The following is a 22,361-nucleotide window of genomic DNA, read 5'->3' as shown; positions in this document are numbered from 1 at the left end:
TATTGGCTGCAGATTTTTTTCCTTTAAGTGCTTTAAATATATCAGTCTTCTCTATTCTGGCCTGCCTGGTTTCTGCTGAAGAATTAGCTGATAGGCTTATGGAGTTCCCTTTCTCTTGCTTCCTTTTTTTTTTTTTTTTTTAAGATTTTATTTATTTATTTGACAGAGATCACAAGTAGGCAGAGAGGCTGAGAGAGAGGGGAGGAACCAGGCTCCCCACTGAGCAGAGAGCCTGATTTGGGGCTTGATCCCAGGACTGTGAGATCATGACCTTAGCCAAAGGCAGACCTCCTGATCCACCCAGGCGCCCCGTCTCTTGCTACTTTTAAATGCTCTCATTATCACTACTTTTGTGCCATTTTAATTACTTTGTGTCATGATGTGGGCCACTTTGGGTTGATTTTTTGGGGGGTGTCTGTGTCCCGTAGATCTGGATATCTGTTTCCTTGCCCAGACTTGGGAAGATTTCAGCTATTACTTCAAATAAATTTTATGCCCCCTATTTCTCTCTTCTCCTTCTAAGATTTCTATACTGCAAATGTTATGCTTGATGGAGTCACTGAGTTCCCTGAGTCTGTTCTCATTTTGCATTTTTTTTTTTTCTCTTAACTGCTCAGCTTGATTACTTTCTATTACTCTGTCTTCCAGGTCACTGATTCATTCTTCTGCTTTGGTCCCTGCTGTCTATTCCATTAGTGTATTTTTAATCTCATTTGTTTTGTCCTTCATCTTTGCTTGGATCTTCTTTATCTCTGTTCAGGGTCTCACTGACATCCTCTACTTTTTTCTCAAATCCAGTGATACGATTATTACTTTAGATTCTCTGTCAGGCATATAACTTATCTCCATTTTGCTTAGGTCTCTTGCAGTGGTTTGGTCTTGTTCTTTCATTTGGGAACTATTTCTCTGTCTCCTCATTTTGTCTAACTCTCTGTGTCTGTTTCTGTGTGTTAGGAGAGTCACCTATGTCTCCTGGTCTTGAAAGTTGTGGCTTTATGAGGATTTCCTGTAGTGTCCTCTAGTGTGGTGTCCCTGTTCTGGAACCTGGTGCCTCAGGGGTGTGTCCTGTGTGTGTTACAGGCACCCTGCTGTGGTGGCTGAGCCCCTTGTGACTTCAGTCCATTCATCCTCAGTGGCTCTCTTTGTTGTGGGCAGTGTTTGGTCCTTGCAGTGTGAGTGGACCCTGGGCTGCCAGGGCTTGAGTTGAGTGAGAACAGGCATTTGCCAGAGCTGTGGTAGCTCTGAACTTCTGGGTGCTCTGTGTTGTTCCCCGTGAAGCTTTAGTTGGTGGGTGGGACCTGCAGTCAGAGCAGATGTCTGCCTCCACTCCTCTGCTGGGTCAGCAGTCAGACTGGTGTGTGTGGTCATATTCCCCTCACCCCGGGGCAGTAGTCACTGGGAGTCAGGCCAGCCCCTGCCAGGGCTGCTTGCACACTGCCTGGCTTGTGGCCTGGCTTTGAATGGGCCCCATCTAGAAGTGTATTAGAGGCTGTAGATCTGCAGCATGGGGGGCGGGTGTGTGTGTGTGTGTGTGGTGGGCAGCAGTGTTAGCAAGGTTTGCACACTGCTGGTTTTCTACAGGAGAGGTCCAGAAGTGAACTGAAGCACGTCTGGCTGGAAGGGGCATATGCCTGAAGCCCAGGGTGTGGGAAGGGATGGAAGCAAGTTAGGTAGTGAAAGTCAGCACAGCGCTGGTTCCCACAGATTGCTCTGTATTTATGCTGGGGGGAAGGCAAGGGAGGGATATGGTGCTTGTCAGTTTCTTTGTTCCTGGCAGAGTACCCCAGTGACCCCTGCCCCTCTAGGACCTGCGATTAGTAAGTAAATCTCCCTCCCATGGGCCCCAAGCATTTTTCAAATTGCTGTTTCTGTTCTGTCTCTCTCTAGGCTATTTGTTGGGCTCTTTCTTTTTTTATTTTTTTTTAAAGCTTTTATTTATTTATTTGACAAAGATCACAAGTAGACAGAGAGGCAGGCAGAGAGAGAGGGGGAAGCAGGCTTCCTGGTGAGCAGAGAACCCGATGCGGGACTCGATCCCAGGACCCTGAGATCATGACTTGAGCCGAAGGCAGAGGCTTAACCCACTGAGCCACCCAGGTGCCCCTAGTATTGCATTTAAATGAACACCATACCATACCTCATTAACTCTTCACCTTCAACTGGGCAGGGTCAGTTTAGGTTTTACTGCATAAACAACAAAATGGCTGTTCAACCAAGGTGGAGCAGCTCTGGCTAAATAGGCCCTTACAGTCCACCTTATTGTTTGGGTTTTTTTTCTTTTCCCTGTTTCATTTAGTTTAGTTTTGTGAAATGTACTCAGCCATCCTAAGTCTTTTTTTTTTTTTTTTTTTTTTAAGATTTTATTTTTATTTATTTGACAGAGAGAGATCACCAGTAGGCAGAGAGGCAGGCAGAGAGAGAAGAGGAAGCAGGCTTCCTGCTGAGCAGAGAGCCCGATGATGCGGGGCTGGATCCCAGGATCCTGAGATCATGGCCTGAGCCAAAGGCAGAGGCTTTAATCCACTGAGCCACCCAGGTGGCCCCATCCTAAGTCTTTTAATGAGCATTTAATCCATTTGCATTAAAAGTAATTAATGAAAAGTATGTATTGCCATTTTATTGATTGTTTCCTGGTTGATTTTGTAGTTTCCTTTTTTTCTCTTGTGATTTTATGACTTTCTTCCATGTGATGTTTGGATTCCTTTCTCTTTTATGCGTGTTTGTCTATTATAGGCTTTTAGTTTGTCGTTACCATGAGGTTCATATATAACAACCTTGTATACAGCAGTCTGTTTTAAGTTGGTGGTTGCGTAAGTTGGCGCAGGTTGTAAAAGCACTGCGTTTTTACTCTCGTTCCATGTCTTTGTAATGTCATGTCTTACATCCTTTTATTTTGTGTGTCCCTTGAGTAATTATTGTAGATAGAATTGATTTTACTACTTTTTCTTTTAACCTTCATACTGACTTTCTCTATTATTGATCTGCTGTCTGTACCATATATTTGCCTTTACCAGAGAGATTTTTAAAATGTATTTCTTACTTCTCCTTATGGTGTTTTCTCCTTAAAGAAGTCCCTTTAATATTTCTTGTAGAGCCAGTTAGTGTTGATGCAGTAAGTTCCTTAGCTTTTGCTTTTCTGGGAAACTCTTTACCTCCCCTTCAGTTCTGAATGATAACCTTGCTGGGTAGAGTATTCTTGTTTGTTAGTTTTTCCTTTTAGCACTTTGAATATATTGTGTTTCCCGCTCCTGGCCCGAGAAGTTTTTGTTGAAAAAAAATCAGCTGATAATCCAAGGAGTGGGGGGTTCTGCCCTTTTTTTTCCTCTTGGTGCTTTTAAGATTCACACTTTATTTTTAACCTTTTAATTGTAACATGACTTCGCATGGATTTATCTGGGTTTTGGGGGGGATTTTGGGGGGAACTCCATGTGCTTCTTGGACCTGAATGTCTGTTCCCTTCCTCAGGTTTGGGAACTTCTTGGCCATTATTTCTTTAAAAAGTTGTTTGCCTTCTCTCTCTCTCTCTTTTTTTGGGGGGGATCCCTATAATGTGAATGTTAGTATACTTGATGTTGTCATAGAGGTCCCTTAAGCTATCTTGTACTTAAACTTATTATTATTTTCTTTTTTTGCTGTTCCTTATGGATGATTTCCACTACCCTGTCTTCCAGACCTCTGATCCATTTTTCTGTATCTAATCTGCTGTTTATTCCCTCTATTGTATTTTTCATTTCTGTTACTGTATTCTTCAACTGTGATTGGTACTTTCTTATATTTTCTGTTTGTTGAAGTTCTCAATATGTGCACTCATTTATTCTCCCTAGGTCAGTGTCTTTTTGACCATTACTTTGAACTGTTTATTGGGTAGATTGCTTATTTCTGTTTTGTTCTTTTTCTGAAGTTTTGTCTTGTTGGGTTTTTTTACATTTTCATTTATTTATTTTTTGTTTATTCTTTGTTGTTGTTGTTCTTTTGTTTGGAACATATATTCTTGTCTCCTCATTTTGCCTGTCTCTGGTTCTGTGTATTAGGTAGTTCGCTATGTCTCCCGGTCTTGAAGGAGTGACTGTATGAAGATGTCCTGTGGAGCACAGAAACACAATCCCCTAGGCCTCCATAGACCGTCGCTGCTCCAGGGCTCTCCTCTGTGTGGGCTGCACGTGGCCTCCTGTTGTGGCAGTGCTTGGACTGCTAGTTGTCCTCCCAGCCAGCTGGCTGCCAGGTTCCTCTGGTGGGCGGGGTTATCGCCCCCTTGGCTGTGAGGCCACACAGAAGCACAGGGTTATGTGGGGCTCTCAGCAGCGTGCACACCCTGACACTAGCAGTCTAGAGGGCAGATCAGCATGACAGAAGGAGACAGCAAAAATGGCTTGCCACTGGTATCTCAGTCCCGGGGAGAGACCCAGTGTCCCTGCCTCTCCAACAGGTGGCCCAAAGTTAATAGGGGGTCTCCTTTACCTGTAGTCTCTGTGCTTCTTGTCTGGTATTTTTGTGCTGGTTTCTGGGTCAAATGAGTCTGCACAGGCCCTTTAAGAATGGGTTTTCCCTCCCTAGATTCCTGTAGTTTGTATGGGTGATTCCCTGTCAGTTTTGAAAGCCAGTTGTTTGGGGGGCCGTCTCATCTGTGCAGGATATAAAGCCTGATGTGAGTTTGAATTTCTCACTCCTCTGGGAAAATTTCCATACCTTTGAGATCTGTCTGAACTGTGCAATGCCATGCCTGGGTGTGGTTTTTCCATTAGTGAGACAAGATTTCTGCCTCATCTACCTGTCTCAGGCTGTGTCTTGTGGAAGTGCTGTTCATCCAGTTTCCAAGTCCCCCTTTAGAAGGAGGTTTGCCATATGTAGTTGTAGGTTTGTTGTGTCCTTGGGAGGAGGTGAGCTCTGGATCTACCTATGTGGCCATTTTGAACCATCTTCTCTACTAATGTATATTTTAAATCACTATTTCCTGCACTGATGATCCAAAATTACTTATTTATTTTTTAATTTTCAGTGTTCTAGAATTCATTGTTTATACACCACACCCAGTGTTCCATGCAATACGTGCCCTCCACAATACCCACCACCAGGCTCACCCAACCTCCCACCCCCACCCCTTCAAAGATCTCAGATTGTTTTTCAGAGTCCATAGTCTCTCATGGTTCATCTCCCCCTCCAGTTTCCCTCAACTCCCTTCTCCATCTCTCTGTGTCCTCTGTGTTATTTTTTTATGCTCCACAAATAAGTGAAACCATATGATAATTGACTCTATCTGCTTGACTTATTTCACTCAGCATGATTTCTTCCAGTCCTGTCCATGTTGCTACAAAAGTTGGGTATTTGTCCTTTCTGATGGAGGCATAATACTCCATAATATATATGGACCACATCTTCCTTATCCATTCATCCATTGAAGGGCATCTTGGTTCTTTCCACAGTTTGGCGACCGTGGCCATTGCTGCTATAAACATTGGGGTACAGATGGTCCTTCTTTTCACTATATCTGTATCTTTGGGGTAAATACCCAGTAGTGCAATTGCGGGGTCATAGGGAAGCTCTATTTTTAATTTTTTGAGGAATCTCCACACTGTTCTCCAAATTGGCTGCACCAACTTGCATTCCCTCCAACAGTGTAAGAGGGTTCCCCTTTCTCCACATCCTCTCCAACACACATTGTTTCCTATCTTGCTAATTTTGGCCGTTCTAACTGGTGTAAGGTGGTATCTCAATGTGGTTTTATTTTGAATCTCCCTGATGGCTAGTGATGATGAACATTTTTCATGTGTCTGATAACCATCTGTATGTCTTCATTGGAGAAGTGTCTGTTCATGTCTTCTGCCCATGATTACCTGTTCTGTGTGTGTTGAGTTTGAGAAGTTCTTTCTAGATCCTGGATATCAGCCTTTTTTTTTTTTTTTAAGATTTTATTTATTTATTTGACACAGATCACAAATAGGTAGAGAGTCATGCAGAGAGAGAGAGAGAGAGGAGGAAGCAGGTTCCCTGATGAGCAGAGAGCCTGATGCAGGACTCGATCCCAGGACCCTGATATCATGACCTGAGCTGAAGGCAGAGGCTTACCCTACTAAGCCACCCAGGCTCCCAGATATCAGCCTTTTGTCTGTACTGTCATTTGCAAATATCTTCTCCCATTCCATGGGTTGCCTCTTTGTTTTGTTGACTGCTTCCTTTGCTGTGCAGAAGCTTTTGATCTTGATGAAGTCCCAAAAGTTCATTTTCGCTTTTGTTTCCTTGGCCTTCGGAGACATATCTTGAAAGAAGTTGCTGTGGCTGATATCGAAGAGGTTACTCCCTATGTTCTCCTTTAGGATTCTGATGGATTCCTGTCTCACGTTGAAGTCTTTTATCCATTTCAAGTTTATCTTTGTGTACGGTGTAAGAAAATGGTCAAGTTTCATTCTTCTACATGTAGCTGTCCAATTTTCCTAGTACCATTTATTGAAGAGACTGTCTTTTTTCCACTGTATATTTTTTCCTGCTTTGTCGAAGATTATTTGACCATAGAGTTGAGAATCCATATATGGGCTCTCTACTCTGTTCCACTGGTCCAAGTGTCTGTTTTTATGCCAGTACCATGCTGTCTTGGTGATCACAGCTTTGTAGTAAAGCTTGAAATCAGGCAACGTGATGCTGCCAGTTTTGTTTTTCTTTTTCAACATTTCCTTAGCAATTCTGGGTCTCTTCTGATTCCATACAAATCTTAGGATTATTTGCTCCAGCTCTTTGAAAAATGCTGGTGAAATTTTGGTCGGAATGGCATTAAAAGCATAGAATCCTCTAGGCAATATAGACATTTCAACAATGTTTATTCTTCCGATCCAAGAGCATGGAATGGTCTTGCATCTTTTTGTGTCTTCGATTTCTTTCATGAGTGTTCTGTAGTTCCTCAAGTACAGATCCTTTACCTCTTTGGTTAGGTTTATTCCCAGGTATCTTAGGGCTCTTGGTGCTATAGTAAATGGAATCGATTCTCTAACTTCCCTTTCTGTGTTTTCGTTGTTAGTGTGTAAGAAAGCAACTGATTTCTGTACATTGACTTTGTATCCTGCCACCTTAGTGAATTGCTGTATGAGTTCTAGTAGTTTGGGGGTGGAGTCTTTTGGGTTTTCCATATAATGTATCATGTCATCTACGAAGAGAGAGTTTGACTTCTTCATTGCCAATTTAGATACCTTTTATTTCTTTGTTGTCTGATTGCTGTTGCTAGTACTTCTAATACTGTGTTGAACAAGAGTGGTGAGATTGGGCATCCTTGTCCTGTTCCTGATCTCAACGGGAAGTCTGTGAGCTTTTTCCCATTGAGGATGATATTTGCTGTGGGTTTTCATAGATAGCTTTTATGAAGTTGAGGAATGTTCCCTCTATCCCTATACTTTGAAGTGTTTTAATCAGGAATGGATGCTAGATTTGTCAAATGCTTTTTCTGCATCAATTGAGAGGACCATGTGGTTCTTCTCTCTTCTCTTACTGATTTGTTCTGCCACATTAACTGATTTGCGAATGTTGAACCATCCTTGCAACCCAGGGATGAATCTCACCTGGTCGTGGTGGATGATCTTTTTAATGTGTTGTTGGATCCTATTTACTATTTGCTAGGATCTTGTTGAGAATCAGTGTCATCAGGGATATTCATCAGGGATATTGGTCTGAAATTCTCCTTTTTGGTGGGGTCTTTGGCTGGTTTGGGGATCAGGGTAATGCTGGCTTCATACAAAGTCTGGAAGTTTTCCTTCTGCTTCCATTTTTTGAAACAGCTTCAGGAGAATAGGTGTTATTTCTTCTTTGAAAGTTTGGTAGGATTCCCCAGGGAATCCATCAGGTCCTGGGCTCTTGTTTTTTGGGAGGTTTTTGATCACTGCTTCAATCTTGTTACTAGATGTCGGTCTATTCAGATTGTCAATTTCTTCCTGGTTCAATTTTGGAAGTTTATAGTTTTCCAGGAGTGCATCCATTTCATCTAGTTGCTTAACTTATTGGCATATAACTGTTGATAATAATTTCTGATGATGTTTCTCTTTCCTTGGTGTTAGTTGTGATCTCTCCCTTTTCTTTCATAATTTTATTAATTTGAGTCTTCTCTCTTTTCTTTTGGATTAGTGTGGCCAATGGTTTATCGATCTTATTGATTCTTTCAAAAAAACCAGCTTCTAGTTTCATTGATGCGTTCTACTATTTCTCTAGTTTCTATCTCACTGATCTCTGCTCTAATCTTGATTATTTCCATTCTTGTGTGTGGAGTTGGCTTAATTTGTTATTGATTCTCCAGTTCTTTAAGGTGTAGAGATAGGTGGTATATTCTGGATTTTTCAATTTTTTGAAGGGAGGCTTGGATGGCTGGCTATGTATTTCTCCATTAGGACCGCCTTTACTGTGTCCCATAGGTTTTGGACCGAATGGTCTTCATTCTCATTGGTTTCCATGAATTGTTTAAGTCCTTTGTTTTCCTGGTTGATCCAAGCGTTCTTAAGCAAGGTGGTCTTTAGCTTCCAGGTGTTTGAGTTCCTTCCAAACTTTTCCTTGTGGTTCAGTTCCAGTTTCAAATCATTGTGATCTGAGAATATGCAGGGAATAATCTCAGTCTTTTGGCATCAGTTGAGCCCTGAATTGTGACCCAGTATGTGGTCTGTTTTGGAGAAGGTTTCATGTGCACTCAAGAACAAAATTATTTAGTGTGCACGTATACAATGAAAGAATTGGGGTCACAGCTTTGATTGTAATATCCTATTATCTGGTAGATATAAGTAAAATAATTTGTAATTTAAATTAAAAATGGTTAAAAAGAAAAATAGTGCATGCTAATTTTTCTTTCTTTTAATTTTACACAGGGCAAGAGCATCAGTTTCAATCTGGGAAGCCTTTAAATGAAACTTGCTTAAAGTCTTAGGTCCTACACAAAGGAGAGACCTCAACCAACATTAAGGTGGAAAAGAGTGATGTTGTCCTTGACAAACCTGCAGAATATCATCTATAACCCGGTAAGTGATTGCTATACTTTTTATCTGTGGTGGGATTTAGAGCAAATCCAATTGGATACTAATTGTCCATTGCTGGGGAGAAGAGAACATCAAATTCAGTAAACATATGGAAAGGGACTGTGACAGGGACTGTGGTGGAGCTCAGTCTAGTGGAGGACGAAGTCACGGTGACAATACAGGGTGGTGAGGACGTGTTCTGAATGGAGAGCATGGGGGTACAGTGCAGGGAAGCCAACTTTGGTGGTTTTGGGAAGATAGTCACAGGACATAATTTTCAAAGGAAAATTGATTCATTGCTCTACAAATTTTTAATTTTCTTTTTTCATTAGACCTGGTTCCTGAGAAGTAAATGTCTCAGCTTTTCCCTCTGCCTTTCAAATACTGTTTCGTACTTGTATGGGGAAAAGGTCAAAAGCTAGGGGGAAGATGGCGAAAGAGAATAATTAGGATCTTGTGGTCCAAGAGCCCCAGTGACTGCAATTGCTGGAAGTTTCAGGAACATCCTGGGAAGTAATGAACTTGTTTTAGTTTTATGTGGTGGCAACAATCTTTAGAAATGTCTGGTTTCCACATATCTGAAGCTGAATCCCGAATTTAGGTCTGAAGTAGAGTTGCTGCTTTTCTTTTGTAACCATCCTCCTAGGAGACTGGTGGGCAAGAGAGACAGGGTGTGAGTCCTTGAAGCAGGTAAGCCAGTCTCATTAGTGTTTGTGGTCCCCTTTTTTTGTTACTTACTTTCTAGTTGTAATTCTCTTTTATCCAGGTTTTGATGTCATTGTGCAGAGCAGGGACAACCAGCACTCAAGCAAGTTCCATTTTAGAAGAAATAGCCTTAGTAGTAGGCGTCCTTTAAAAAGGAAGACCGAGTTTGAAGTCATTGAAACATTTAAAATGATTTTCTGTATCTTCAAGTTAAAAATATCTCAAGGTTGGGGATGCCCAGGTAGTTCAGTTGATTAAGTGTCTTGATCTCAGCTCAGGTCTTGATCTCAGGGTGGTGAGTTCAAGCCCCACACTGGGCTCCATGCTGGGCGTGGAGCCTACTTAAAAAACAACAGCAACAACATCTCAAGGTTGTAGATGGACTTTCTGCAAAGATTAAAAAAAAAAAAAGAAAAGAAAAAAAAGCTGTCCACAAGGGTGCCCGGAGTACAGTCCTGGCTCCTGCCAGGAGGCGGAAGGGATGGTCTGGTGACGCTCTGCGGTTCTGCCCTTTCTGCACGAAGGTGCCTCATTGGAGTGCAATTTAGAGCCATATTTTAGACTAAAATCCCTGTGCACCCTGGTATAAGCACACCAATGATTCCTGTAATTTCTGGGTTTAGCACATTCAGCTGAAGGGTCGAAACAAGAGTACACTGACGTTCATTTCCTGCCGAAGGGCCCAGAGACAGTGCTGCTCCAGGGCGGGAAACAGCCAGGGTGTCCATGTGGCCTCGCTGCTGCTCTGAAGGTAGTTTATGGTGACACATTCCTCGACAGTAAAGATTTTTGGCAGATACTTTCTTTTCCTTTTTTTTTTTTTTTTTTTTTTTAAGCTTTTCTGTTTTGTAGTCTGTTTTCACAAGCAGAAAAGGGTAGAGATAGAAAGATTGACCTGAATAGCAAAAATGACATTTTGCTGGGACAACACGTCCTACTCTTGATTTTGGCTCAGGTTGTGATCTCAGGGTCATGAGATCGAGCTCTGCGTTGGGCTCTGTGCTCGGTGCAGAGTTTGCTTGGGATTCTTTCTCTCCCTACTCCCCAACCTCCCCCATGCCTTTCTCTATTTCTGTCTCTCAATCTCTCTAAAATAAGTAAATCTTTAAAAAAAAACAACATTGTGCTCCGTCTTTAACTTATTAAAGAAATATTCATAGCACCAAGTGCTCACACTGCTACGCTCACTAACAAAATAACTGTAGTGCAAGAAAATAGTTCTTGTTAAGTCTAGGTTGTACAGTATCCTAATAGATTGACTTAGAATCTCTAATTTACTTGGCAGCCTCTATTTCTTTTACCCGTTGTGTTTTGAACAGTGGAAGGGCAGCTAGCTGTAGATGGGAGAAGAGCTTAAGCAGCGCAGACACTCATGTGTTCGTTGACTTATCAGGAAGACACAGAAACTACTGCCTTTTAATTTTTCTTAATGTTTCTAAAGTTTCCATCCACTGTGGCAGCAAATTCTATCCACATTGTCTTCTTGGCAAAAGCAGAGTGCACTGTGTAACTGTTCTGTGTGCTTTCTCATACCTAATACATTTCACTGATTGCTGTTTATGCAGTTCTTAATCTGTGACCGAGTGTGAGCTGGTTAAGACGCTCTTTAGCAGTGACACACACTGGCGGTTAACATTCATTCCACCTGGTGCCAAACCACGCTTCCAGTCTCCTTGGGAACCTCGCTTCCACATTTAACCTTCTCTCCTTTGTATTCTGAGTAGCCCCCTTTCTGCCTTACCACTGAATCTTAAAACACACAAGAGTAAAATCTTTTTTTAATAGTTTTTTTTTTCTAAGATTTTATTTATTTGACAGAGATCACAAGTAGTCAGAGAGGCAGGCATGGGGGTGGGGGAAGCAGGCTCCCTGTTAAGCAGAGAGCCCGATGCGGGACTCAGTCCCAGGACCCTGAAATCATGACCTGAGCTGAAGGCAGAGGCTTAACCCACTGAGCCACCCAGGCGCCCCAAAAGAGTAAAATCTTAACCTCCATGGTCTCATCCAGCCCCATGTCCTTCTTGTTCTCCCCTTGCAGACTAGTGTCCTGAGACGGCATCGGTTCTGCAGTCTTCATTCCTTCACCACAGCTCTGCCCTCTCATTTTTTTTTTTAACTCTTAATTTCCTCTTTGTCTTTACTAGTCTTGTCTTTTCCATTTTTTGTCTTTACTGATCACTGTTAGACCTTCTGAGTATGTACACAGTATGTGAGCAGTTCTGGCATTTTACCTAATGCTCTTAGATGCTCTGCCGGCCTTTCCGGACTGAGCAGTTTATAACTAAACTCCTGTCTCCCTCCCCGAATCAGCTTCCCTTTTGCGGGTTTCCATTTCTTTCCATGCCTTTCTGCTGTTTAATTATGCCTCCCCCCATGCCGCCAAGCCCTGAATAGTTTGAGGATAATCTGTGTTCCAAATTCAATTTCATTTATGTCAAACCCAGTGGCTTTTCCCTTTTTTATTAGTATTTTTAAAATCTAATGATAGTATGCGTAAATCATTTTTAAAAATTCAAACTGTATTTAAGGGTTACATTAAGCCATAATTTTTCCTTCTGCCCTGGTGCTTGGTTCCCCTCCCTGAAGACAACCATATTTACCAGTTTTTTGTATATCTTTTCTGAGAATACACATGAATATCCCAGAGTGTGTGTTGTATCACTTTTGTTGATCCTGTTTCTTCACTACAGACCTCGTTTTGTGGTGCTTCTCGCAAAGTGAGGGTCTGTGGCAGGCCCACGTCAGGCCTGTCAGCACCATTTTCCCAACAGTGTTTGCTCTCTTCGTGTCTATGTCACAGGTTGGAAATTCTTGGAACACTTCAGACTTTTTCATTATTATCATTTCAATTCCAGTGATCAGTGATTACAACCTGCTGAAAGCTCAGATGATGGTTTGCATTTTGTTAGCAGTATTTTTATTTTTTACTTTTATTTTTTAAGTTTTTTTTTTAAAGATTTTATTTATTTATTTGACAGAGATCACAAGTAGGCAGAGAGGGAGAAGCAGGCTCCCCGCTGAGCAGAGAGCCCAGGACCCTGGGATCATGACCTGAGCCAAAGGCACAGGCTTTAAGCCACTGAGCCACCCAGGTGCCCCTGTAGCAGTATTTTTAAATTAAGAGTACTTTTTGTTTTTAGTGCCATTGCACACTTAATAGACTGTGGTATCATGTAAATACAACTTCTTCCTCCCCTGGGAAACAAAACAGCATATCTAAAGAGCTTTACTGCCCTCTGCACTTTACTGAAGTGGTCCGGAAGCTGAGGCCACAGTCTCTCCGAGTGTGCCTGCATAGACACTGCTCTGTGTGCTGCTTCCCCGGTGAATGCGTTTTGGAGATTTCAGTACATGTGGCACTGCCTCGCGTATCTTCCTGGCTGCACGACTGGCCCGTGGTATGGGTGTACTGTCGCTTATTCCGCCAGTTTTCTTTAAAGGACTGTTGGCTTTTGTGATGATTCCATGAAAATACCATCAGTGCTGTGTGGTACAGCCTGGTGTATGCCTCAATTTTTTTTTTTTTTTAAAGATTTTATTTATTTATTTGACAGAGGGAGAGAGATCACAAGTGCACAGAGAGGCAGGCAGAGAGAGAGGAGGAAGCAGGCTCCCTGCCGAGCAGAGAGCCCAATGTGGGGCTCGATCCCAGGACCCTGGGATCATGACCTGAGCTGAAGGTGTATGCCTCAATTTTATAGGGTCAGTCTGTAAAAGTGGAATCACTGGATCAAAGGGCATGATCCCCCCTTTGTTATCTTTTCAAAAACCTTCCTTATTTATCCATGTTAAGGATTTTGGAAATTGACCTCCTTGATGTGTCTAGCTGACTGGGCTTTCTCTCCTTTCTCTTCCCATCCCCCCAGTCGAGGTCCCCGACACACACACTCAGGTGTGATGACTCACTGGCACAGTCCTACTCACGGCTGTGATTTATTACCACGAAACGATACAGAGCAACATCACTAAGGGAAAGGCACCTGGGGCGAAGTCCAGGGGAAACCAGGTGCGGGTTTCCGCAGGCCCTCCCCCTGTGGGCTCCCCTGGACCCACTGAAACCCCCCAGCAACAAGCTGTGCATGTGAAATGCCTCCCACCGGAGAAGCTTGCACATGGCTTGCAGTTTAAGTACAGGACACCACCCTTAGCCGTGTGGGTGGTGGGTGCGCTCCCCAGATCCAAGTCCCTAGACCCCAGCCAGGGCCAACCTCGTCAGGAGGCCTTGCAGTGCTGGCAGTCTGTGAACTCCCTTCTGCATAGTCCCTCAGTTTACAAACCATTTTATAAACCTTTGCCCCAGCTTTTCCATTCTCTTAGGTTTCATACCTTGATACCTTCAGTAACCCTCTCTTCTTGGACTCAGAGCATGAGTCCTGGCCTCTCAAATCCCGTGTGGTCCTTGTATCCGCTATTCCTTTCGGTGTATGTGCTCTTAGCTGTTCTCCCTACCCGTCACACTAGACATGTTCAAAATGATACTCCTCTTCCTTCTGAAATTGGTTTCCTCCTCAGTTTTACCATGTTAGATGGTGGCCCTCTGTAGATCGTTCCCTTGGAAGTAGTTCTTGTGTGTGTCTCTTCCTCCCTCCGTCTCCCCATGTCTGCTGCCATCAGCCTCGCTTATCCTTATCTCCGGCTCCCTAAAGTAGCCACTCTCCCCGTGAATGCCCAATGCTCCACTGTGCTGTTCCCAACTGGACTGCATCCCCAAGCCCTGCTTTCATGATCTCATTCTGCAGTCTGACCCTCTGTCTTGAACTCTCCCCCACCCCCATTTAATTTTTTCAAAGATTTTATTTGTCAGAGTAGAGAGCGAGCACAAGTAGGCGAAGCAGTAGGCAGAGAGAACAGCAGGCTCTTTGCTGAGTAAGGAACCTGGGACTCTATCCCAGGACCTTGGGATCATGACCTGAGCCAAAGGCAGACATTCAACCGAGCCACCCAGGCATTCTGTACTGCCCCCTTACTGCCTATGTCTGCCAGATCTGTTTCATCTTTTCCTGCCTCTTTGCTTTTGTAGATGAGCATGTCTTTCTGAAATGGCTTTCCCCTCCTAAATGCCAGCTCATATCACACCTCCTTAGAAACTGTATTTGGGCAACCTGGAGCACCGATTTGGCCTCTTCTGCCCTATATTTGAAGGTGTTGAGCTTCAAGCTTGCAGCTGCAAGCGCAGGAGCCAGTCTGAGCAGAAAAGGCATTATTCACTGACACCCAATAGTTCTTAGAATCTCTAGCAGGACTGAAGAACCACACTTGGCAACTACAGAGTCACAGACAACTTGCAAAGTTGTGCTGTACGACTGTTACCCCTCTTCCCCCAAGATGGTCCCCTTGCACTGGCAGCTCCACCTGGACCAGCTGTGCCTCCGACCCCAGGGAGCGCTGCCGCCCACCTGCCAAACCAGCACTCTGATTCTGGCTTCTTGCCCTGGTTCTGACTTCCCGTCCGGGGAGGTTCTGGCAGTCCCAAGTGACGGGGATTCATCCCATGCCCTTGCCCTTCCCTGCAGTCTGGATGAGGTTGAGGGAGGATCTTCCAGATATGGGAGAAGACTGTGATTCTGAACAGCCAGAGTATCCCATTTCCACGGGGCTCCGACTTTTCCCCAGCTGCGTTATAAGCTCCTCCCGGACAGGACTCGCGTACTTCTTTTAGCTGCAGCCGCCGCCTAGGCCTTTGTGGGTAGCAGACATCACGGAAGTAATCCTACAACAGGTAGAGCAGGTTGAGACAGCTAGGACGTTCCGGCAGGTAACACTAAACCCAAGTATGGCTTCGGCTTACAGTATTGTCTCCAGTGTGATCAGAACTGGCTTTTAATTTTTTTACATAAATTATTCATGAAACATCCGAAGCCTGACATTTGCCTGCAAAACAATACCCTTCTCCCTTTCTGCAGAGTGCTGAGTTCAAGGAGTGGGCTGCAGAGCCTTTTGTGTCACTCACACCGCCCCAGTCACCTGAGTATGACTGACACCATGGAGGGCGCTTTCCTATGTAGAAAGTGTTCATGCAGACAGCTGAAACAGCAGATGGCGAAGGTGTTCAGCACTGTTTTTTCTCAGACTGGAACAATTTATTAACAACTGGGGAGAACTTATTAGCAGTGATGGGAATAGATTACTGGTCTCAAAAAGTTTCCAAACCTTAAGTTAAATATAGAATAAAAACTTGTTATAAAAATATAAATGGGGGCACCTGGGTGGCTCAGTGGGTTAAGCCTCTGCCTTCAGCTCAGGTCATGATCTCAGGGTCCTGGGATCAAGCCCTACATTGGGATCTCTTCTCGGTGGGGAGCCTGCTTCCTCCTCTCTGCCTCTCTCCCTATTTGTGATCTCTCTCTGTCAAACAAGTTAATAAAATCTTTAAAAAAATATATATATATAAATGCTTATCATAGAGATCTGCAAAATATAAAAATACATGAAGAAAATTAAGATCCCATTCCTTAAGAAAACTATTGTTAACATTCTTTCATTACAGTGGTTTTTTATTTTTATGTTTATCATTACTTAATTAAGATCATACTGTGTCTAGTTCTACAGGCTTTTTTCTCACTAATATTTATATCCCTAACCTTTTTGCATCCTTCTGCATAAATACAGTTGAAATGTATATAAAATTCGAAGTCATGAAGACTGTTCAGTTGATTAAGAGGTTCACTCTGCGAAGGGTGCTGCTGGCTATTCCTGGAAATGGCCGTGGCCCAGATCAGTGTGGAAGTGTAATTCCTTCCGTATCCTCTCCACGCAAAACCCAGCAACTCTGGTGTGTGGCAGTAGCCTCCTGTGCGTGTCTTGTGTTTTCTGGTGTGATGGGCTCTGTTCCTCCCACCCACCTTGCTCTCAGCAGTTGTCACAACACTAGGTGACAGCTGGCTTCAGTCATTTCCTGGTGTGCTTGGCCATCACTCGGCTCACTGGTCAAGGCAGCAGCACGCTCGTTGAGCTGCCGCTGCTCAGCTGCCGCTCCACGGCAAATGTGTGGCTTGCCGGAATCCAGTTTCTGGGCTGACGAGCACTCTCTCCTCACCATGTAACCACTGACCATCTCCTGACCCCAGTTGTGGGCGCCTAAAGGGGCCGACTGAGGCCTGCCCTGCGCAGCTTAAAATTGAGGCAGCGTCTCATGTGCTGTGAGGGATCATTGGAGAGTGGTTAAGTCTGTTGGCCCATGGAGTCTGAAAAAAGCTTCATGGAGGAAATGGCCCTTGAGCTGAGATTTTCTGTTTAGGAGCAACCAATCTACAACTACCTTTTTTTTAAAGATTTTATTTATTTATTTATTTGACACAGAGAGAGGTCACAAGTAGGCAGAGAGGCAGGCAGAGAGTGAGGGGGAGGCAGGCTCCCCGCCGAGCAGAGAGCCCAATGTGGGGGCTCGATCCCAAGACCCTGGGACCATGACCTGAGCAGAAGGCAGAGGCCCAACCCACTGAGCCACCCAGGTGCCCCTCTACAACTACTTTTATGTGCCCTCTCATTTTAGGTCTTATTTCTTGATGATTAGGGCTACCGTGGATAGACTTGAGCATTTTTATCATAACTGGAGTGAGCTTGGTGTAGAGCATGATGGCGTCTGGCCTGCTTGTCTTGCTCAGATGTCCCTGAGTAGGAGGGGCAATGGTCGTGATGCAGGAAACACAGCCAGTGGGTGGGGAGGATGGTGGAGTCTGCTCTGGGGAAAGATCTGATAGTGTGTCCCAACCCAGACAGAAAGGGTGAATTCCAGGTGATAAGGGGGCAGGCAGAGACCTGGATACTGTGTTACAACCTAAGTCTGCAGACTGGACCAGGCCAGGCCAGGCGGGTTCTAGGCCTTGAGAGACCGTAGGCATCCTAAGATCACATGGTTCTGATTGCCAGCAAGAGTCTGGAAGCCTGGCAGGGAAGATTAGACACTCAGATCCCAGGTGTGGAGAAGGGACTATGTTTGGAGCCCCCTCCCCAGGCAGTAAATGAATGTTGCTGCCTCCATCAACATGGGCTTGGGGCCTTGCATGGTCTCAGTTCCACGTTCAGATCATTAGTGGAACTTTAGGGGGAAGGGAGGGGGAGGGGGAGAGAACTTCCAGCAAGTTGTTTCTTATGTTAGCAGAATTATCCTATTAAGTAGACATTTTATTTCACAAAACCCCCAGCCAAATAAAAAGTTCTATGAACGTCCAGCTGTGTCTTTCTCTAAAGAACTCCAAGATGTTTCAGATCCTGTCACTATCCTGTTTGAATAGTGACTTGGAAAATGCTAGATTCTGAGATTTACATGCATCCTTTCAAAAATGTAGTCTTTGTTTTCTATAAACATCCACTTGTTAAAATTATTTTTTCCTAGGTAATCCCCTATGTTGGAACCATTCCTGGGCAGTTGGAGCCTGGAACTTTGATTGTAATACGTGGGCATGTTCCCTGTGATTCGGACAGGTAAAGCCATCATGTTAGATGAAAAAGGAACAAGATTGAACTTTTTGTGGGGAGACTGTTTTGGTACTTTGAGGCCTGGTTTTGCTTTCATCAACAGCCCAGGTGCTGAGGAGATGGGAATGAGCGGCTGAGATAAAGTTCACTTGGATGTTTCATTTTATTGCTGTAAAGTACTAGAGATCTAGTTAGCAGTGGGAATCGTGGTCAGACCCCAGGGACAAGGTCAAGTTGCAGTGTAACGCTCCCACAGCATTGCTTAGGATTCCCTCTGGGCGAGTTGTCTGATGTTTTGTCAGAGTTGTTTGCTCTGATACAAACTGGATGAGGCTGTCTTGAGTTCGAGCTGGGCCAGCTCTGAGGCACGGATGACAGCAGTTTAAGTAAGAAGTGAAAGGTCTGAAGAAGATAGCCCACATGTTTCTAGGGAGTTCTGTAGAATCTAGAGAAGCAGGCCTCTCCCAGCTCACGGTTCTGCTGTCCCTTGGGTTGGGTCCTTTTTCTCATGGTTAGTGGCAGCTAGAAACCTAGCCCTCACACCACGTTTTGGGTAGCTGGGTGGGTGCCTGTGGGGTTTGGGGGGAGTGGGCAGGGGAGGGGAGTGGACAAAAGACAGATGCCGGCTGACTGGGGCCATTCTCAGGAGTCTTCCCTGAGCATCTGCACCTCAGTAGAACCTCCGGTACCGGAGGGCACCTGCCTTCCAGGGAGGCTGGAAAAATGTGGGCTCTTGCTCTGCGTAGACAGGGCCCCAGCCCCAGCCCAGGGCTCTGCACTGAGGAAGGAAAGGAAGATTCTGTAAGAAGGTATTTAGGCCACCTGGGTGAGTGAACAGAGGATCAGTCCTGGGTCTCTGAGGCTGGAGTTTTGTGCTTGCTGGGCTTTCCCCTGCACCCTCCTTCTGGGCTCCCACACGGCCCTTTGCTCCTTGCTCTCGCAGGTTCCAGGTTGATCTGCAGTGCGGGAGCAGCGTGAAGCCGCGTGCCGACGTGGCCTTTCATTTCAATCCGCGCTTCAAGTGGTCTGACTGCATCGTGTGCAATACTCTGAAAAATGAAAAATGGGGATGGGAAGAGATCACCTACGATGTGCCTTTCAAAAAAGAAAAATCTTTTGAAATTGTGATTATGGTGTTGAAAGATAAATTCCAGGTAGGTTTTGGAGAAAGAAGATGGAATCCTCATTAATGACCATAAGCACCCAGGGCAGCTCTGCACGTCCATGAACTCATCCTTTGTTATTTTAACTCCGAGAAAAAAAAGCAGCTCCAGGGGGTGCCTGGGTGGCTCAGTGGGTTAAAGCCTCTGCCTTCGGCTCAGGTCATGATCCCAGGATTCTGGGATCGAGCCCCGCATCGGGCTCTCTGCTCTGTGGAGAGCCTGCTTCCTCCTCTCTCTCTCTCTCTGTCTGCCTCTCTGCCTACTTGTGATCTCTGTCTGTCAAAAAATAAATAAATAAATAAAATCTTTAAAAAAAAAAAAAAAAAAGGCAGCTCCAGCCTTTGGCTCGAAAGCACGGGCCAGGGGAGTACCTGAATGTGAGCTGGGGCACACCTGTGTCTGCCTTTGGTGTTTCATTGGAATATGTGTCCAGGGCAGCCAGGCCTTTTTATTCGATCCTATTTCTGCTAGCATGACTGAGCTTAGATCCAAATCAGCACAGCATCCTCTAACTGGGATAGTAAACCGTGATCACCGTGACCCAAATGTGGGGCATCCGGAACTCACAGATGAATAGGGAATCAGAGTTAAGTCTCACCACAAGTTCTTTAGGATCATGAGATTTTAGATGCAGAGGAGTTCGTAGAAGTCCTACGCATAGTAAATACCAGTGCTGGCTCCAAGTGGTAAAGACCCTGCCCATACTAGCATGTAGGGGTGAGGCAGAAGGTGGCCCTGGAGGCTTTGGACAGGGCGCACTGGCCTGCAAGCCCCATGGAGCCTCGAACCTCCCAGACCTGAGATCCACTCGCCTTCGAGGGAAGATTCCCCATCTCTGGTGCTGGTCCTTTCTGTCCTTCGGGATATGCTCCCAAGACAACGCCCCTGAATCGCCCAGTTGCCATTTATCCCTCCCTTGCCTGGCTTTCTGAGCACTTGTATCTACAACTTTCTGTAAAACACTCCTTCCTGGGACGCCTGGGTGGCTCAGTTGGTTAAGCAGCTGTCTTCGGCTCAGGTCATGATCCCAGCATCCTGGGATCAAGTCCCACATCGGGCTCCTTGCTTGGCCGGGAGCCTGCTTCTCCCTCTGTCTCTGCCTGCCATTCTGTCTGCCTGTGCTCGCTCGCTCTCCCTCTCTCTCTCTGACAAAATCTTTAAAAAAACAAAACAAAACACACTCCTTCCTGTGCTGCGGTGCCTTCTTCTGGTTTTCTTTTACCCAACCAGTGGGATTTTAAGCTCCTGGAGGTCGGGGAATGGTCTGCATGTGGCCTGTGTTCTCCTGACATTCCCTGTCTGGGAGGGAGGGCCGGGGAGCCGAGTGGTGTGGGTCCCTGCTGGCAGGCCTGGTGCTGCAGGATGCTCGGGAGTGACTTTCTGGTCTCCTCCCAGCAGCAGCCCTTGCCTTGAGGGTGAGCCTTTTCCCACTTACAGTAGGAATTGAAGCTGAACTGAGTAGCTGGCCCATGTGTGTTCATTCAGCAGACACAAGATTTACTGAGCGCCTGTGGTGTGCAGGGTGTCTTCCTTAGAGTGTGGTCCTCTAGGACAGCGGGCGGGGTGGCAGGCTTGCAGGACGAGGGGATCGGGCGACTTTGAAGCCCAGTGTCTCATGTACATGCACGGGGACACACATGCGTATGCACATCTGTATTCATGAATGCGTAATTTGTCGGTGGACGGGGAGGGTCCATGGTTGTTCCTCAGAGGAAGTTAAGAAACATTGCTAATATTATGGATGCTTCTAGTCAGTTTGGTCAGACATGGAATGTACAGACCTGTGAGAGAAGACACTAAACCCAAGTAAACATGATTTAAATTTGGATGCATTAATAAATGTATTAATTGGTTTTTTTGTTCTGTTTTTTTTTCTGGGGGTGCTGGGCTGTCTTCTCTGTCCATGTAGGTGGCTGTAAATGGGAAACACATACTGCTCTATGCCCACAGGATTAGCCCAGGGAAAGTAGACACTCTGGGCATTTATGGCAAAGTGAATATCCACTCAGTTGGTTATAGCTTCAGCTCGGTAAGTACCCTTTCACCGCTGGGCTCTTCTTCGCTGATGTCTTCTGATGAAACGGTAGGAAATATCTTTAGTGTCTTCTGTTAAGGTAAAAATTCTGTAAATGTTTCCGTCATTAGTGTATTAATTTCTTGGAAGTGAATCTTTCAGACTGGTAGTTTGCTATGTCTGGGCCAGGGCTTCAGTGTCTGTAGGATCTCAGATTTTGTATGGCTCTGACAACAACAAAACCCAAAACCCAAAACAGTGACTACAAAACAAAACAAAAACCCTTTTTAACAGGGGCAAATTCCTTGACACAGGAATATAATGGAGGATTTGTCAAAGATCAGTTCCTAGAAGTAGAAAGTCTGAGTCAAAGGTATTTGCATTTTAAGTTACAACTGATAGCAGCTGGAGGGCTGGCGAGCTCACCCTCCAGAAAGCTTTCCAGGAATGTTACAGTCTCGGCAGCCATGCCCGCTCTCCCACATTCTTCTCGATGCTCATTCTTAGTCTCTGTAATGCTTGCCAGTCTGATTGGGGGGGTGGGGGGAGGACCCTTACGTTAAGTACATTTTTGGATTGTAATTTTCAAGCATATTTTCATGTTTAGTACTATTTATAATTGTTTTTGATATGTCAGGGAGGGTTGTATTTAGAATTCTGATGGATGTTAAAAATTAATCTTATCTTCAGGATTTCAGAAGTACCCAAGCATCTACTCTGGAACTGACAGAGATAAGTAAAGAAAATGTAAATATTACATCTTTTAATGAACTACCAGTTTGAAAATGTTCTTTTAGTTACCATGTAAATCAGGTGGTAGGCTGAGTTTTTAAAAATTATGTTTTTAATGCAAAAAATTATTTTTAATATTAATAGGCTTGAAGTAAGCATTTGAAAATTAAGGCTTTTCCTTCTGTCCCAGGCCCTGTTAGTTGTGCAGATGCTTGAGCTCTCAGTGCATCTGCCCACTAGCTGCCATTCTTATGAAAAACAACACAAAACAAAACAAAACAAAAAAACCCCTCTCACTCTTAACTGTGGAAGAGAACTGTCACAGTATTTATAAGTACTGAACACAGTGCTTTG

General features: G+C 44.6%; 1 protein-coding gene across 7 annotated transcripts in view; it reads left to right on the top strand.

Moving 5' to 3' along the window:
* LGALS8 (galectin 8) overlaps positions 1-22,361 on the top strand; it is a 47,704-nt gene that overhangs the window by 16,732 nt on the left and 8,611 nt on the right. For 6 of the 7 annotated variants that reach the window (XM_059397379.1, XM_059397378.1, XM_059397382.1 and 3 more), the window contains 5 exons: positions 8,829-8,978; positions 18,016-18,104; positions 19,042-19,252; positions 21,171-21,290; positions 21,966-22,022. In XM_059397379.1, the coding sequence (XP_059253362.1) occupies positions 8,937-8,978; positions 18,016-18,104; positions 19,042-19,252; positions 21,171-21,290; positions 21,966-22,022 (519 nt within the window). In that variant the 5' untranslated portion in view covers positions 8,829-8,936. The remainder of the gene's footprint in view (positions 1-8,828; positions 8,979-18,015; positions 18,105-19,041; positions 19,253-21,170; positions 21,291-21,965; positions 22,023-22,361) is intronic. The other variant, XM_059397383.1, reaches the window with a different exon arrangement.

The sequence above is a fragment of the Mustela nigripes genome, chromosome 4 (assembly GCF_022355385.1).
Source record: "Mustela nigripes isolate SB6536 chromosome 4, MUSNIG.SB6536, whole genome shotgun sequence".
In the NCBI taxonomy this organism is placed as follows: domain Eukaryota; kingdom Metazoa; phylum Chordata; class Mammalia; order Carnivora; family Mustelidae; genus Mustela; species Mustela nigripes.
The sequence above is the reverse complement of the archived record's forward strand: the minus strand, read 5'-3'. Positions and strand labels throughout refer to the sequence as shown.